Raw genomic sequence first — 17,509 nt, forward strand, 5'->3', positions numbered from 1 at the left:
AGTGTGTACAAAAGGAACAGAATTTTATAGTAGCTACACGAACCAATATCTGTGAATAATGATTACCAAAATCAACATCCACAAATAAAAATTATGTGTTCTAACAACGTTACCCAACAAATCGTGAGAAAATAAAAATATTTGTGTATATTAAACTAAAAAATAAATATAAAAAAAAAAAGTCCATTGGGTATGTCTATCGTCTAGAAAGTGAGCTTGTTTGTTGGATCTTCATTTTGCATAAAGGGTGGCAAGGGGGGTCCTTGCTGGGCCAAAAGATAGATCCCAGCGGGACTTTCACCACACCCTTGGTACTATGGTCATAGGTCTTAGGTGTTCACTCTCCTCACATTATATTTCTGGGATTACAATACGTTTTTATTTACCCATTACATGGGAATTGCATAATAACATTGTTTATGACTGCCACATCTAACATTCTGTGTTTTGTAACCACAATTCATGACAGAAGTTATATTGTACTGTTTGTGATCCCTGTGTTGTCTTTTTATTGCATATCTCTAACAAATTATTAAAAAAAAAAAAATGTCCATTAAGCCATTCGGTGCCAAATGTGTAAAGCTGCTGAAACACCCATCCAATGCGTGCTATTATCCACCACCTTCCAAACTTCACACTCACCAGATGGCAGTACAATACGTGCCTGATCAATCTAAACGTCTCCCAGATACTGTATATGCCACGACCTCCCACTGACACAGTTCCGGTGTGATATAGCGATCCCAAGTCTATCCACTGATTTCTTTTGTTACAAACAGAGAAAACTTGCCCAGGGGCTTTAAATGAGGCTACACACTCACACAAGATATTGAGGTATACCATATAGTTCAAATGTTTTACTTGACAAACATACGAGTAATGAGTACATACAGTAAAAACATATTGGACTGATCAGTAGTATCAATTACAACAAATACAAATGTAGTATAAAAAACGTGATCTGGATCAACCATCTGAGTAGTGTGTGCCTCCATCCCGAAAATTTGACACAAACAGAGAAAACTTGCCCATGGACTTTAAAGTGGAGTTCCGGCCACGGGGGGTGAAATTTAGCTAAAAATACCCCCGGGACAGTCAGGGCTAGTACATTCCACAATGGATAGCCTCTGAACTGTCCCGGGTCACACTTACCTTTTAGAAGAAATACTTACCTTGAAAATTTCTTATCCAGCGCTGCCATCTCAGGTGTGGGAAGCTGAAGCCAGCGCATCCTCTTCTGCGTCCTCTTCGGTGTCCTCTTCTCCCAGAATGCACCGGCCCCGCTCGTCACTTCCGGTGCGGGCGCGTCATCCCTCCACAGCTTCTGGGCATGGCCAGAAGCTGTTTAGCAGGGAATGAGGCGCCTGCAACGGAAGTGATGAGCGGGGCCGGTGCAGGCGCATTGACTCCTGGGAGCGATGACGTTCAGCTCCCAGGAATCAACGCAAAGAGGAAGTGACGGCGCGGGCCGCGGCCACAGAGGGAGGAAGAGAAAGAAAGGTGAGTATATTTTTCTTCAACAAACAAAAAAAAAAAATCGTAACTATCCATTTCTTTTTCAGGTGACACTGAGCAAGCGGATGGCCCAAAATCGATTATGTCGATTTTGTGGCCGGAACTCAGCTTTAAATGAGGCTACACACTCACACAAGACCAGCCTTTTCAATGCTTTCATGTTGAGACTGTTGAGTATGGAGTCTTTATGACTGCTCCGTTTTTTAATTAATATCTCATACATACATATGTATATCATTCATAATACTATTTTACTTTGTAGATACATGATAGAAACCCACTCCTGAGGAAGCAAATCATTTTCGCAAAACGAGTCAGTACAGTACAAGGTCGCTACAATCTATCATGTTCATACATTTTTATATACGCATACAATGCAGGTCAGTACAGTACAAGGTCGCTACAATCTATCATGTTCATACATTTTTATATACGCATACAAAGCAGGTCCATGCTGTCATCTCATATTTTTTATACTGCATTTGTATTTGTTGTAATTGATACTACTGATCAGTCCAATATGTTTTTACTGTATGTACTCATCACTCGTATGTTTGTCAAATAAAACATTTGAACTATATGGTATACCTCAATATCTTGTGTGAGTGTGTAGCCTCATTTAAAGTCCCTGGGCAAGTTTTCTCTGTATCAAATTTTCGGGATGGAGGCACACTACTCAGATGGTTGATGCAGATCACACCCCTTGTTTCTTATTTAGTTCAATTGGCTCCCCTCTCATGCACTCATGTAATTAAACAAAAGCCATCATTGCACAATTCCCTTTCTACTTTATTTAAACTAAAGATAAAATTTTACACTCACATTTAAAAGTGCCCTCAGATCGGCACTAAGTCTGTCCAGCTATCCACATATGCCTGTGTAACCGCAGCTCCGTTCAATGGAGCCAGCGTGCGTGTCCAGCCTCAATTGCAGGTCGGGGACCAGAAGTAGCGTGACCTTACTCCACTAGCCTCAACGCGTTTCACACTCGCCATGCATCATCAGAAAGATTCCTAATCACACAAGTGATTGTGAAATGCGTTGAGGGCTAGTGGAGTAAGGTCACGCTACTTCCGATTCTTGACCCGCATCGAAATTGAGGCTTGACACGCACGCCAGCTCCATCAAACGGAGCGGCGGTTACACAGGCATATGTGGATAGCTGGACAAACTTAGTGCCGGTTCACATTTGTGCGATGCGGGAACGCTGCGAATATACAGCGTGTTCCCGCAACGCATCCGCACCCATGGCAGTTCACACTGCCATATGCGATATGCTGGGGGTGTCAATTAAAAGTTAACGACACCACCAAATCAGATCGCATATTGCAGTGCGGTCTGCAAGTTTGCACAGAATCGGATCGCAACAGTGTGAACCACTATGCGATCCGATTCTGCTGCAGACCAAAAAAAGGGTCCTGTGCGAGTTGGGGGGGATTGCGGTGCAAATTCAGCCATACAAAGTGTATGGCTGATTTTGCACCGCACAGAGATCGCATGTAATTTTAGGAGCAGTGTGCTCCGAATTACATGCGATCTCTGTGATCGCACAAATGTGACCTGGCACTCAGTGCCGACCTGAGGGCACTTTTAAATCTGAGTGTAAAATTGTATTATTAGTTTAAATATAATAGATGGGATATTGTGCAATGATGGCTTTTGCTTAATTACATGAGTGCATGAGAGGGGAGCCAATTGAACTAAGAAGGCTTTTTATCTTAATGTATAGAATGCACCTTCTGCCTTTACAATCACTTTAAAGTGGAGTTCCACTCTTAAATCTAAAGTCCATCTTCTCGCTCCGGGTCACCTGAAAAACAAATGGATAATCGCAATTTTTTTTTTTTTTTTTTACTTACCTTGTTTAGAAGAAAATATACTCACCTTACTTCCTCTTCCTCCCCTCGGCGGCCACGGCGATTCGTCACTTCCTGGCTTGCAATGATTCCTGGGAGCTGAACGTCATCGCTCCCAGGAATCAATGCGCCTGCACCGGCCCCGACGTCACTTCCGGTGCAGGCGCGTCATTCCCTGCTAAACAGCTTCTGGGCATGCCCAGCTGTGCAGGGATGACGCTGCGGCACTGGAAGTGATGGCGGGGCCAGCGCAGTGCATCGTGGGACCGAAGAGGACTTAGAAGAGGATCGCGCTGGCTTCAAGATGCCCACACCTGAGATGGCAGCGCTGGAGAATACATTTTCAAGGTAAGTATTTCTTCTAAAATGTAAGTGCAACCCGGGACAGATCAGAGGCTATCCATTGTGGAATGTACTAACCCTGACTGTCCCGGGGGGATTTTTATTAAAAAAAACTTTCTGAGGGTGGAACTCCGCTTTAAGTACAACCATAATCTGGACACCTCTCAGTGACAGCAGGAGCAGCGAAAAAAAAGAAGCTGAAAGTTGTATTGTTGGATTTATAATTTTGAAATGTGCTGCAAGTGCAGTCATTTGCTTATAACAAATACTAAGAATAGGCAGGTAAAGATTTAGACTCTCAGCTGCAGCTAGCTGATCTTACCCGCTGAAGCTGGGCATCCACCCTCCACATACGTAGTGTCTGGTCCCGGGACCAGGTCACCAGCTGATAGTCCTTCTGTCCTGAAGGAAAGAGGAGAAAAATTGACTGCACTAGGCAAAGCTGCAGAAACTACATACATGCTAGGTTACTTTTAAGAACACAAATATAATAAATACCAGTATTCTAGGGGGAACTGAACAGAACTTTTACATAATTTCCTTAAGCTTCTACAAATACAGCAATGTACGGTCAATCTAAAGGGCTGCGGGTGGCGTTAGAAGTGTCCAATTACTGATAGGGCCATCAACAGCATCAAATCTAAGCAACAGCAAGAGAAAGGCCCCTTTCACATGGGGCCTGCAAATTAGGGATAGACCAATTATCGGCAAGGCCGATATGCACTTTCCCCGATATATCGGTATCAGCCCCGGAACTGGCCGATATTGCTGATATTTTTATGACGTCATTCTGCCTTCTTAGGCCGCCTGCCTTGCCTTGGACAGCCTCGTCTGGAGTCAGAACAAGTCTCGCGGGAGTGTATCGCAGCCATACACCCACCCACAGCAGTCCGGTGCCAGCCACCCACATCCACAGGACCTGTACCAGCCAGCCAGTCACAGGCACTGTACCAGCGAGCCAGCCACCCACAGCCCCTGTGCCAGCCAGCCACCCACCACAGGGTGCCAGACAGCCAGCCACCCACCACAGGGTGCCAGAAAGCCAGCCACCCACAGACCCTGTACCAGCCAGCCACCCACCACAGGGTGACAGCCATCCAACCACCCACCACAGGGTGCCAGTCAGCCAGCCACCACAGGGTAACAGCAAGCCATTAGGCATTAAACAAAAATTAACATGTTCAGTACCAAATATGTGTCAAAAATAGTCTATTTTTCAAAACTTTAAAAATGTACAAAATATCGGCCCATATCATCCGATACCGATACGTTGTGACCAAAACATCGGTATCGGCCCTGAAAAAAACATCAACGTCTACCCCTACTGCAAATCTGCCTGCTCAGAGGGGGATCCTCATCACTGATCAGGAGGATGACAGGTCCGTGTCCGCTCTGCACCCGCTGCTCTCTATGGGGTGGTAGAAGTGGCTAGTCACAGATAAGGCCATCCACGGCACCAAAATCTAAGCAACAGCAAGATAAAGGCCCCTTTTACACAGGGCTGAATACGTCCAAGCGAAGCTGCCTGCTCAGCAGGGGATCTCGCCATTGATCCCCGCTGAGCAGGCGGATGACAGGTCTGTGTCTCCTCTTCACCCGCTGCTCTCTATGAGGTGGTTCAGCAGGTTATATATTAGAGGAGGCCTGATAAGGTTTAGTGGGTGTTGGGGACACCAGTGTCCTGGATAGACCAACCTTCTTTCTGCTTTCTCCAGTGGAACTCAAGGACCACATCGTCATGTCCCACAAAGATGTGAACTGGAGAGTGAAGGTCATAGACGTTCCAGAGTAGAAGACTGTTCTCCCTCCGCAGTTGGGGGACCATAACCGTCACAAGGCCATTGCTGAAGGGCTGAAACCAAAAGTTAAATTTATCAAGAGACAAAATTGCATAGATCAGCAGTATTCTCAAATCAATAAAGAAAATGGTTCTCTCCGAAATTCCTAAACGAAATACTTCTTCCTGGTCTGTGTGTCATGAATAATTAAAGCAAAACTAAACCCCGATACCATTTTTAGCCAAAGAAGCCGCCATCATGGCTTATGTTTGATCTTCAACACGACCAGGCCATTTTTTGCAATACAGTAAACCCCCCTCCATTGCGGGGGTTACGTTCCGGACCCAGCCGCGAAAAGTGAAATTCCGCGAAATAGAAAAACCCTATTAAAATGCATTGTAGGCATGATTTTTTTACTGTCACTGTACGTGTAGAAGCATTTTAAGGTCTTTAAACACACTTTTAAAACAATAGAAACTCATTTAAACACATAAAAGATACTTAGAGACAGAGCAAGAGCTATGAAAAACACAAAAATCTTTCATTTTTAATGATTTATATAGTAAAATAACATTACTAAAAAAACCGTGAATTACCGGGACCGCAAAAACTGAACCGCGATGTAGCGGGGGATTACTGTATAGCATTGCGTTACTGTAACTGTTACTGACAATTGCGCGGTTGTGCACCGTTGTACCCAAATAAAATTGATGTCCTTTTTTTCTAACAAAGAGCTTTCCTTTGGTGGTATTTGATCACCTGTGCGGTTTTTATTTTTTGCACTATAAAAAAAAAAGGCCGACAATTTTGAGGAAAAAAAACAATATTTGTTACTTTCTGCTATAAAACATCCAAATTTATCTTTACCTTTAAAAAAAACGTTTTCTCAGGAGACTCTTCCCGCTCTGGGCGATCCATGTCCTCCCTTTTTTTATTTTCATTGGACTAGGAAACCCCACAACAGTGTTTGGTATCCCAAGAACCAATGTCTGGCATTAGCGCTATCCAAGTTGGTTTCATACCAGTGATTTATTTTCTTATCTTTTATTTTTGACTTTTTTTACGTTGTTTTTTTCCTCTAGGTCACAGGTGTCAAACACAAGGCCCGGGGGCTGAAAGCGGCCCGCTAGGCCATTTCATGTGGCCCTCACACCTCTGCCACAGCACCCCCCTAGTTTCGCCCCATGTTGTCTCAGCAGTTGGCAGCAGAGAGGATGACAGAACTCCTCCACCAGATCCTGCACTTCTCTGTGCAGCCGCGGAGGCACTGGTCTCTGCCACCCTCCTCCCCATCTCAGGAGTCGGCAGCTGAAAGGAGGACAGAACTTTCTACAGATCCTACTTCTTAGTGTACAGCTACAGCACCCCTTTGTCTCCGCATCTCCTGGTCTTGACATTCAGCAGATTCTGGCAGTTGACTGCAGCCCTCCTCTGGTCCTCTTCCAGACTCTGCACTTTCTGCTTCCCAGCCCCTTCCCCATCTTCTCCCCGGCAGAAGCACAAGGTAAGAGGGGTGAACTATAATTTAAAAGGAGGGTGGGGGGGCTCTTGACATCGGACGTGGGGAGTGCTCTGGACATCTAGTCTTACAGATATACCCGGCCCTTTGCAGGCAACCATAATACTGATGTGGCCCACGATGAAACTGAGTTTGACACCCTTGCCCTAGGTCTTCTTAATTTTCCTCATCATCAAAGCATATTCATGTGTTAGAATGGCACAGTCACAGTCCAGACCCAAATCACATTGAGAATCTGTGGCAAGACTTGAAAATTGCTGGTCACAGAGGCTCTCCGTCCAATCCGACAGAGATGAGATATTTTACTCAGAAGAATGGGCAGAAATGTCCTCTCTAGATGTGCAAAGCTGGTAGAGACATCCCCAAAAAGACTTGCAGCTGTAATTGCAGGGAAAGGCGCTTCTACAAAGTATTGACTCCGGGGGGTGAATACAAATGCAGCCACACTTTTCACAGATTTATTTGTATCATTTATAATTTTCCTTCCATTTCACAATTATGGCCACTTTGTGTCGGTCCATCACATAAAATCCCAATAAAATACATTCACGTTTTTGGTTGTAACATGACAAAATGTGGAAAATTTCAAGGGGTGTGAATACTTTTTCAAGGCACTGTAGCTCAGGCCTACTGTGAAATATCTTCCACCTTATTAACCCCCAATGTTTTATCTTACCGTGTAGCGAGCCTTCCACACAGGCACTTGACAAGGCAGGACACTGAAACATTTCCGGGGCTGCCGCCAATCCCAAAACTGAAAAAAAAAAAAAAAAAAATACTGTGTCAGCATCAAAGTGTCTGAGAAAAGAATAGTGTTGCGTGTCCTTAAAGCACCTAATCCTATTCAAATTTGCATTGGAAAAGGCAACCAAGAAAATGTATACACATGGGTTGTAAGGGGCATTACTAGGAGCAGAGTTAAAGGAGAAGTACGAGGAAAGCTCATTTGGTGTGCAGTTCCTTTGGCACTCCTGTGACCTGTTTTCAGCAGACAGCGGGCAGAAGCCTGCTGTCATCTGACGTCAGAGCCGGTCCAGGCTGGGGCAGGATCGCAACAATAAAGTCGGGATCTGCCCACATGCCTGGGATCCGCCCACATGCCTGAACCGTTACACAGCTCAGTGAGCCGCTGGGAGCCTAAGCTGGCTGCTCCCGCCCCCCCTGCTCAGCCCAGAACTCCAGTGAGCACAGGGGGGGGGGGGGGGAGAGGAAAGAGCCGGTGACTGACAGTTACCAGCTCTTTGGTCACAGAGCGATCAGTGGTCTTTGATTGCTGGGTTCTCAGTCTTAGAGCCGGCAGGGGACAGATGCAGCATCGGAGAGTGATGCTGCATCCACCTAGCCAAGTATAATTCTTGGAGGAAAAAAGACGAACTTCTCTTTTAACCACTTCCCCTAAGATGGACGTCATATGATGTCCTTGGCTTTGAGGGGGGATATTTTTTATTTTTTTTTTTATTTCAGGCTTTCTAGCCTGTAGGAGAGATCTGAGGTCTCATTGACCCCAGGTCTCCCCTATAAAGACGACCTGTCATTCACTATTCCTATTACAGGGGATGTTTACATTCCTTGTAATAGGAATAAAAATGATCCCAAAAAAAAAAAATTAAAAAGGGAAAGTGTAAAAATAACAAACAATAAACAAAAAATTTAAAGTGATCACACACAAAAGCGAACGCATGCATTAGTCGCGGCCACACATGTAAATGACGGTCAATCCATACATGTGGGGTATCGCTGCGAACGTTAGAGTGAGAGCAACAATTCTAGCCGAAGACCTCCCCTATAACTCTAAACTGGTAACCTGTAAAAATTTTTAAAGCATCGCCTATAGAGATTTTTAAGTACCGAAGTTTGGCGTCATTGCGCGAGTTAGGTATCTATTTACTCAGTGTAACATCATCTTTCACATTATACAAAAAAATTGGGCTAACTTTTATGAATTAAAATAAAAAAAAATTAAAAAAAACCCACTAAACTGTTTTTTCTTCCAAAAAAATTCCCTAGGGTCTCAGCTAAAATTATATATATATATATATATATATATATATATATATATATATATATATATATATATAGTATATATAATATGTTTGGGGGTTGCGAGTAATTTTCTAGCAAAAAAAAAAATGATGATTTTTACATGTAGGAGCGGAGTGGCAGAAATCGCACAGTATCGAAGTGGTTAAGGACAGGAAGAGGGGTCTGTGTCAGACTAGGAGCCACACCAACAAAGAACCGGTCTTCTCTATCTAATGCTCTCCGTTCTCCTCTCCTGCCATGCATTGTGTTCCCAGCTTCCTCCATGTGAAGTCACACAATGAAATCATGCAATGATATTCACATATCATTTTCTAAAGGACAAAAAAAAAGTGTTCTATTTAGCAGTCATGTGACCGCACAGTCACTATTCACATTCTTCCTCCGGCTTGCAGGTTCGCAGTTGCATTGACTGATCCTTTGCTTCATGATGAAAAGGGTTGATTGCTGTTTTGAATCAAGCAGGACAGGGGTGGATGGGAGTGTGCCAGCCTGCGACTAGGAGAATACAGGCATGCTGTATGGCAGCATGGCGTCTAACTGTAACATGGAGAAAGCAGGGATGCAAACTGTTCCTGACAGATTTGTGTCAGTGTGGTCAAACAGGGAGGGCTTCTTATGCAAGAAGACTGGCAGGATCAACAGCTATTTACTGAGCCTTCTATAGAGAAGTACAGTGAGCGAGCATTGTCATAAAGACAAGATGTGTGTTACTAGCAGAAAAAAAAAATGTCTGCAGAGAACTAATGCAGCCATTAAATCGAAGGACTGGTAAAGCTGCAATATATCACATTTTTGTCCTGGGTTAAAGAGGAAGTAAACCCGAAGGCATAATTTGTACCTATAGGTAAGCCTGGTGGCAGCTGTCAAAATACAATGACCAGCAGGGGGAGATTTGCCCATGCGCTCCGTTTAGCATGGCTGGAGGAATCTGCTGAATTTCTTTCGCACAGCCTTTAGTCACACTTCTACCAATCCACATGTATCCATTTACTAATCACTCATGAGTGATCTTCATTGAGTAGAGAAATGTTACCCCCCCCCCCCCTGGGAAATTACCTTGACAGAATTGTCCTGGCTGGAAGTGGCCAGGATGTGCTCATTATCAGGATGCCAGTCCAATCCATGGATTTTATATAAGTGGGCAGCAATGTACTCTACAGCAGTGCTCGGTCTCTGCAAAAAGAAAACAATTTATTAAACCTCAAATGGTACAGCAGCCACCTATCAGGAATATGAAATACTGGGGTAACAAACACTTTAAATTAAACAATTCTGCAAACAAAGCTTTCATGTGTGGAGGGGGTGAAGGAAAGGTAAATATCTGCTAATAAGGACAGTAGCAAACCATTTTCTTACTGTACAAAAAACAACACTTTGACAACCAAAGTGCACTCAGAGATTGTGCCAGCAATGCCACTTACCCTGCGATCCCAGATCCTCACATCTCCATCATGGCTTGTGGCCAGGCAATTCCCATTCTTTTTATTCCACTTCACCTGGGAGGCACCGGCTGTATGAGACAAACAAATTATCTTCATGTCCCACACATATACAATAAATATCTGCAGCAATCTATTTTCCTACAGATAAAAGCTACATAGAAGATGCATTGAGGTTAGAAGAGGCTTTGTGGCTTTATATGGTGGATCCAAAGTCCAAAACCTTTTCTTATTCCACTCCACTATTAAAGCCGAGTTCCACCCAGACTCCTGACCCCCTGACATGACACATTTGGCATGTCATTTTTTTGGAGGGGGCGGGTACCTAGATTTGACCGGTACCGTGTTTCCCCGAAAATAAGACCTACTGTTAATTTTCGGGGAGGGCTGCAATATAAGCCCTACCCTGAAAATAAGCCCCAGTTTAGTGTCTGTAAAGTCCTAGAATCCACTCTATTACGGTTTTATATATTTTTCAGTGTTTTTTTTCCTGTAATCTAATTGTGTGAAATACTTTGGGTAGAGCGCAGCTCGGCGCTCAGCTGATCTCCCGCTCTGCTCTCCTCTTCTCATAGCTCTCAGTAGGGGATCTCAACCCCCTCCCCTCTGCAGTGTTCAGAGTGGGTCACAGAAGCGCAGAGTATTATAATAGTGTAAAATACCTTCGGTACAGCGCTGCTCGGCGCTTCCATGACCCCCAGTTGTCAGCGGGGGAGAAAAAAAGAAAAAGCAGTAGGAAATCAGCTGAGCACCAAGCAGCGCTGTCCTGAAGGTATTTCACACAATTATAATACTCGGTGCTTCCGTGACCAGCTCTGAACACTGTAGAGGGGAGGGGCTGAGATCCCCCGCTGACAGCTATGAGAAGAGTAGGAGAGCAGAGCGTGGGATCAGCTGAGCGCCGAGCGGCTGTACCGAAGGTATTTCGCACTATTATAATATAATACTCCGTGCTTCTGTGACCCGCTCTGAACACTGCAGAGGGGAGGGGCTGAGATCTCCCGCTAACAGCTGGGAGAAGAGAGCAGAGCAGGAGATCAGCTGAGCACCGTGCAGCTGTACCGAAGGTATTTCCCACTATTATAATACTCTGCGCCGTGACCCGCTCTGAACACTGCAGAGGGGAGGAGCTGAGATCCCCCGCTGACAGCTGGGAGAAGAGAAGAAGAGAAAGAGAGCAGAGCGGGAGATCAGCTGAGCGCCGAGCGGCTGTACCGAAGGTATTTCACACTATAATATAATACTCAGCGCCGTGACCCGCTCTGAACACTGCAGAGGGGAGGGGCTGAGATCTCCCACTGACAGCTGGGAGAAGAGAAAGAGCAGAGCGGAAGATCAGCTGAGCGCCGAGCGGCTGTACCGAAGGTATTTCATGCAATTCCATTACAGAAACACACTGGACATGATATAAAACAGTAATAAAGTGGATTCTAGGATTTTACAACCACTTATATATATATATATATATATATTACATACATAATGTTTGGGGGTTCTAAGTAATTTTCTAGCAATTTTCTAGTAATTTTCTAGCAAAGAAAAGTAATTTTTTTTACACGTAGGACCGATGTGTCAGAATAGGCTTGGGAAGGAGGTGGTTAAAAGTCAGAAGCTACAGTGTTTGTAGCTGCTGAATTTTATTTATTGTTTTGCCCAGACTTTACCTCCTCTTCAATCTTAAGCAATGCCTTAGATCTCATACTGCAGATATACGGCTATTTGCACACTCACATACCAAGAAGTGCAATGCAAAAGGAGGAATTCAAAATATAAAAAGTACAATTTTATGGGTACTCCTGAGGCATAAATAATATTCTAAATGTTCCCTATAATATAGCAAACCCGAACTTTATTTTTACTTCAGTTCTCATTTAAGTCCAGTTAAACGCTTTCAAAAAAAGACAGCTTGTGCAATTTAGGATAAATGTCTTCTTGGGTTCCAGGATCTGTCAGGCCCAGTGGAAGTGTAATTACATTAGAAAAGGTGAGAGCATATATCCTATGGGTCATGATGACCTTGTGACCTCCCAACAGTCACAAAACGAAGGGACACTCACCTACAGCAGACAAGGACACAGTTGGTTTCCTCGTATCCCTGAGAAGGAAACAAAACACAATCAGGAATTGATGAAATCTGGCTCCGTTTTTACGGAATACATGAGAAGTTCTGTAAAATTTGGGCATGCTGGGCAGAGAATGAGTCAAGTGAACATACAGTGCCCTGAAAAAGTATTCACACCCCTTGAAATTTCTCACATTTTGTCATGTTCCAACCAAAAACGTGAATGTATTTTATTGGGATTTTATGCGATAGACCGACACAAAGTGTCCATAATTGTGAAGTGGAAGGAAAATGATAAATGATACAAATAAATCTGTGAAAAGTGTGGCTGCATTTGTATTCACCCCCCGGAGTCAATACTTTGTAGAACCGCCTTTCCCTGCAATTACAGCTGTAAGTCTTTTTGGGGATGTCTCTACCAGCTTTGCACATCTAGAGAGGACATTTCTGCCCATTCTTCTTTGCAGAATATCTCATCTCTGTCAGATTGGATGGAGAGCGTCTGTGAACAGCAATTTTCAAGTGTTGCCACAGATTCTCAATGTGATTTAGGTCTGGACTGTGACTGGGCCATTCTAACACATGAATAGGCTTTGATGTAAACCATTCCATTGTAGCTCTGGCTGGATGTTTCGGGTCGTTGTCCTGTTGGAAGGTGAACCTCCGCCCCAGTCTCAAGTCTTTTGCAGACAGGTTTTCTTCTAAGATTGCCCTGTATTTGGCTCTATCCATCTTCCCATCAACTCTGACCAGCTTCCCTGTCCCTGCTGAAGAAAAGCATCCCTACAACATGATGCTGCCACCACCATGTTTCACAGTGGGGATGGTGTGTTCAGGGTGATGTGCAGTGTTAGTTTTCCCCCACACATAGCGTTTTGTTTTTAGGTCAAAAAGTTTAATTTTGGTCTCATCTGAGCAGAGCTCCTCCCCCCACATGTTTGCTGTGTCCCCCACATGGCTTCTCACAAACTGCAAATGGGACTTCTTATGTCTTTCTTCCACCAATGGCTTTCTTCTTCTCACTCTTCCATAAAGGGCAGATTTGTGGAGCGCACGACTAATAGTTGTCCTGTGGACAGATTCTCCCACCTGAGCTGTGGATCTCTGCAGCTCCTCCAGAGTTCCCATGGGCCTCTTGGCTGCTCCTCTGATGAATGCTCTCCTTGCCCGGCCGGTCAGTTTAGGTGGACGGCCATGTCTTGGTAGGGGCCTGGCCGGTCAGTTTAGGTGGACGGCCATGTCTTGGTAGGGGCCTGGCCGGTCAGTTTAGGTGGACGGCCATGTCTTGGTAGGGTTGAGGTTGTGCCATACTCTTTCCATTTTCCCATGATAGATTGGACAGCGCTCCGTGAGATGGTCAAAGCTTGAGATATTTTTTTATAACCTAACCCTGCTTTACATTTCTCCACAACTTTATCTCTGACCTGTCTGGTGTGTTCCTTGGCCTTCGTGATGCTGTTTGTTCACTAAGGTTCTCTAACAAACCTCCGAGGGCTTCACAGAACAGCTGTATTTATACTGAGATTAAATGACACACAGATGGGCTCTATTAATAATTAGGTGACTTCTGAAGGCAATTGGTTCCACTAGATTTTAGTTAGGGGTTTCAGAGTAAAAGGGGGTGAATACAAATGCAGCCACACTTTTCAAATATTTGTAAAAAAAAAAAAGTTTTAAACCATTACCATTTATACAATTTTCATTCCACTTCACAATTATGGCCACTTTGTGTCGGTCTATCACATAAAATCCCAATAAAACACATTTACTTTTTGGTTGTAACATGAGAAAATGTGGGAAATTTCAAGAGGTGTGAATACTTTTTCAAGGCACTATGGAACAGCAAGTGGAGGAAAACCTCATAGAAACATTTAAAAAAACAATGGCAGACAAAGACCAAGTAGCCCATAAAGTCTCAGGCCCAACTCCTATTTGAAGGGTGTTAAAGAGAACAGGAAAAGAGGAGGAAATCCCATCAACTGGGACAAAATGAAAACAAATGTTGTATAGGGGGGATTAGAATCTCTGTCAATTTTATTGTCGTTTGTGTCCCCATGAGAGAGATTTCCTGTTCAGAGGAAGGGTGTCAGGCAGAAAGTCCCTGTATTGGTAACCATATAGCAAATCAGCCTGGCGCAGATCACATGACTATGCGCATTTACAAATGTCTTGGCAGAAAGATTACTTTATACATAAGAGTTTAACCCCTTCACGCCTAAGGGTAAAACAAACGTTAACACAATTTTGCAACTTTGACATGGGTTAGTAAAACCGTACATAATATCACAACTACGTTGTACATCCAGCTGGATTACACAGGTTTTTTATTTTTTTTCCAGGACAAATTGGGCTTTCATTCAGTGGTAAATAATAATGGATATCTTCTGATTTTTTTTTTTTTTTTATTATCAAAAGGAAAACTTGTCCAAAAAAGTAAAATAAAAAAAATTTAAATTTAGCTGTATATCCTTGCTACAAAATGCGAACAGAAGCAGCAGTGCTACTACCCATACAGCTCACCAATAAAAGAGCTCCCGGGCTCCCGATCCACAGCCGTTTAACTGAGTGCATATGTAAAAAGATGATCCGCACACCAGTAGTTGCTCTTAAAAAAATCCTCATCTTTATTCAGGAACCAAAGAGCACAACTGCTGATAAGATCAGTTGACGCGTTTCAGCCTATGAGGCCTTAGTCATAATTCATAACTAAGTTAGTTATGACTAAGGCCTCATAGGCTGAAACACGTCAACTGATCAGCAGTTGTGTTGTCATGCGGGCAGGAAGTGGTTATTCCAAAACTTGCCCAATACTGATCCGGACCATCGACCCTTACTTAACGAGAGAAAGAAAGAGAAAAAAAGAGAAAGAGAAAGAGAAAAAAAGAGAAAGAGAAAGAGAAAAAAAGAGAAAGAGAAAGAGAAAGAGAGAGAGAGAGAGAGAGAGAGAGAGAGAGAGAGATATCACAGCAATCAGGTGACCCAAAACCGGGAGTTCTGGGTCCAGATCATTTGTATGTGACATAAGGCTCCCGCTGAGACCCAGCCTCTGTGCTGGGAGTGCGCTGTGTGGCGTGCTCCCAGCACAAAGTCAGATATACATATATGCGGCCCCACAAAAAAAAAGCCCAGTCCAGCGAGGCCGCATATGTTGGCGTGAAGGGGTTAAACTGTGCTGATTGACTGCAGCTTCCCTTTAATAGTAGGCGAATAGCCAAGCAACGTGAGACCAGACATTAATACCCCACCCCCATACACACGGGTTTAGGTTTACTTTTTCTGGTGTGAACTTACTTGATGTCCCAGATGTAAATGTAAGTATCGATGGAACTGGTGACCAGAACCTCCGGCTCAAACACTGACCAGTCCAGATCACTGCAGAAAGAAGACAAAAACTGATTTTAAAGCGCTTAAGTGAAATGCAAATGCTGTGAAGGCAAAAGAAAGGAGGGATAGATGCCATGGGGATGATTTACCAAGGGAAAGAAGGGATAGATGCCATGAGGATGATTTACCAAGGGAAAGGAGGGATAGATGCCATGGGGACAATTTACCAAGGGAAAGGAGGGATAGATGCCATGGGGACAATTTACCAAGGGAAAGGAGGGATAGATGTCATGGGGATGATTTACCAAGGGAAAGGAGGGATAGATGCCATGGGGATGATTTACCAAGGGAAAGGAGGGATAGATGCCATGGGGATGATTTACCAAGGGAAAGGAGGGATAGATGTCATGGGGATGATTTACCAAGGGAAAGGAGGGATAGATGCCATGGGGATGATTTACCAAGGGAAAGGAGGGATAGATGCCATGGGGATGATTTACCAAGGGAAAGGAGGGATAGATGCCATGGGGACAATTTACCAAGGGAAAGGAGGGATAGATGCCATGGGGACGATTTACCAAGGGAAAGGAGGGATAGATGCCATGGGGATGATTTACCAAGGGAAAGGAGGGATAGATGCCATGGGGACAATTTACCAAGGGAAAGGAGGGATAGATGCCATGGGGACAATTTACCAAGGGAAAGGAGGGATAGATGCCATGGGGATGATTTACCAAGGGAAAGGAGGGATAGATGCCATGGGGATGATTTACCAAGGGAAAGGAGGGATAGATGCCATGGGGACAATTTACCAAGGGAAAGGAGGGATAGATGCCATGGGGATGATTTACCAAGGGAAAGGAGGGATAGATGCCATGGGGATGATTTACCAAGGGAAAGGAGGGATAGATGCCATGGGGATGATTTACCAAGGGAAAGGAGGGATAGATGCCATGGGGATGATTTATCAAGGGAAAGGAGGGATAGATGCCATGGGGATGATTTACCAGGGGCAATTAGGTTTTTCACCTTGCAAGGGAAATTGCAGTTTACAAGGATATTTTCCCTAGAGCTTAGCAAATCAGGTGAACCTCTGCTGAAGTCCATCAGTCGATCGTGTGCAATTTATTTTCCTTGAACATGATTGGGTGGGTGCATTTACAAGAACCCTGTTGCCAGACCATTCATATTACCAAATCTTCCCATAAGATAATCTCTGTATTTAATATAGTTTAGGCACGTTTACCTGTAAAAGCCTAAAAAAAAAAAAAAAAAAAAAAAAAAAGACAGCTACTGGGATCCACCATCTTAGATGTGACATCAGAAGTCCAAACAGAGAAAGAGCCATCACTCCTCCCTGGTGACACTATGTAGTGTTCTCCTTCGCTCCTCCCTGGTGACACTATGTAGTATTCTCCTTCACTCCTCCCTGGTGACACTATGTAGTATTCTCCTTCGCTCCTCCCTGGTGACACTATGTAGTATTCTCCTTCACTCCTCCCTGGTGACACTCTGTAGTATTCTCCTTCACTCCTCCCTGGTGACACTATGTAGTATTCTCCTTCGCTCCTCCCTGGTGACACTATGTAGTATTCAGGAAAAATTATACCAAATAAACATTTAAGATCCTT

At 44.0% G+C, this 17,509-nt stretch overlaps 1 protein-coding gene across 2 annotated transcripts in view; it reads right to left on the reverse strand.

Annotated features, from left to right (window-relative positions):
• Positions 1 to 17,509, reverse strand: part of WDR59 (WD repeat domain 59) — an 85,660-nt gene that overhangs the window by 48,461 nt on the left and 19,690 nt on the right. For both annotated transcript variants that reach the window (XM_082269600.1, XM_082269599.1), the window contains exons 5-11: positions 15,846 to 15,926; positions 12,550 to 12,587; positions 10,475 to 10,563; positions 10,110 to 10,226; positions 7,687 to 7,764; positions 5,409 to 5,565; positions 4,036 to 4,115 (exon numbers count right to left, since the gene is read on the reverse strand). In XM_082269600.1, coding sequence (XP_082125726.1) covers positions 4,036 to 4,115; positions 5,409 to 5,565; positions 7,687 to 7,764; positions 10,110 to 10,226; positions 10,475 to 10,563; positions 12,550 to 12,587; positions 15,846 to 15,926 — 640 coding nt within the window. The remainder of the gene's footprint in view (positions 1 to 4,035; positions 4,116 to 5,408; positions 5,566 to 7,686; positions 7,765 to 10,109; positions 10,227 to 10,474; positions 10,564 to 12,549; positions 12,588 to 15,845; positions 15,927 to 17,509) is intronic.

The sequence above is a fragment of the Pelophylax lessonae genome (assembly GCF_965119305.1).
Source record: "Pelophylax lessonae genome assembly, chromosome: 10".
NCBI classification, from domain to species: domain Eukaryota; kingdom Metazoa; phylum Chordata; class Amphibia; order Anura; family Ranidae; genus Pelophylax; species Pelophylax lessonae.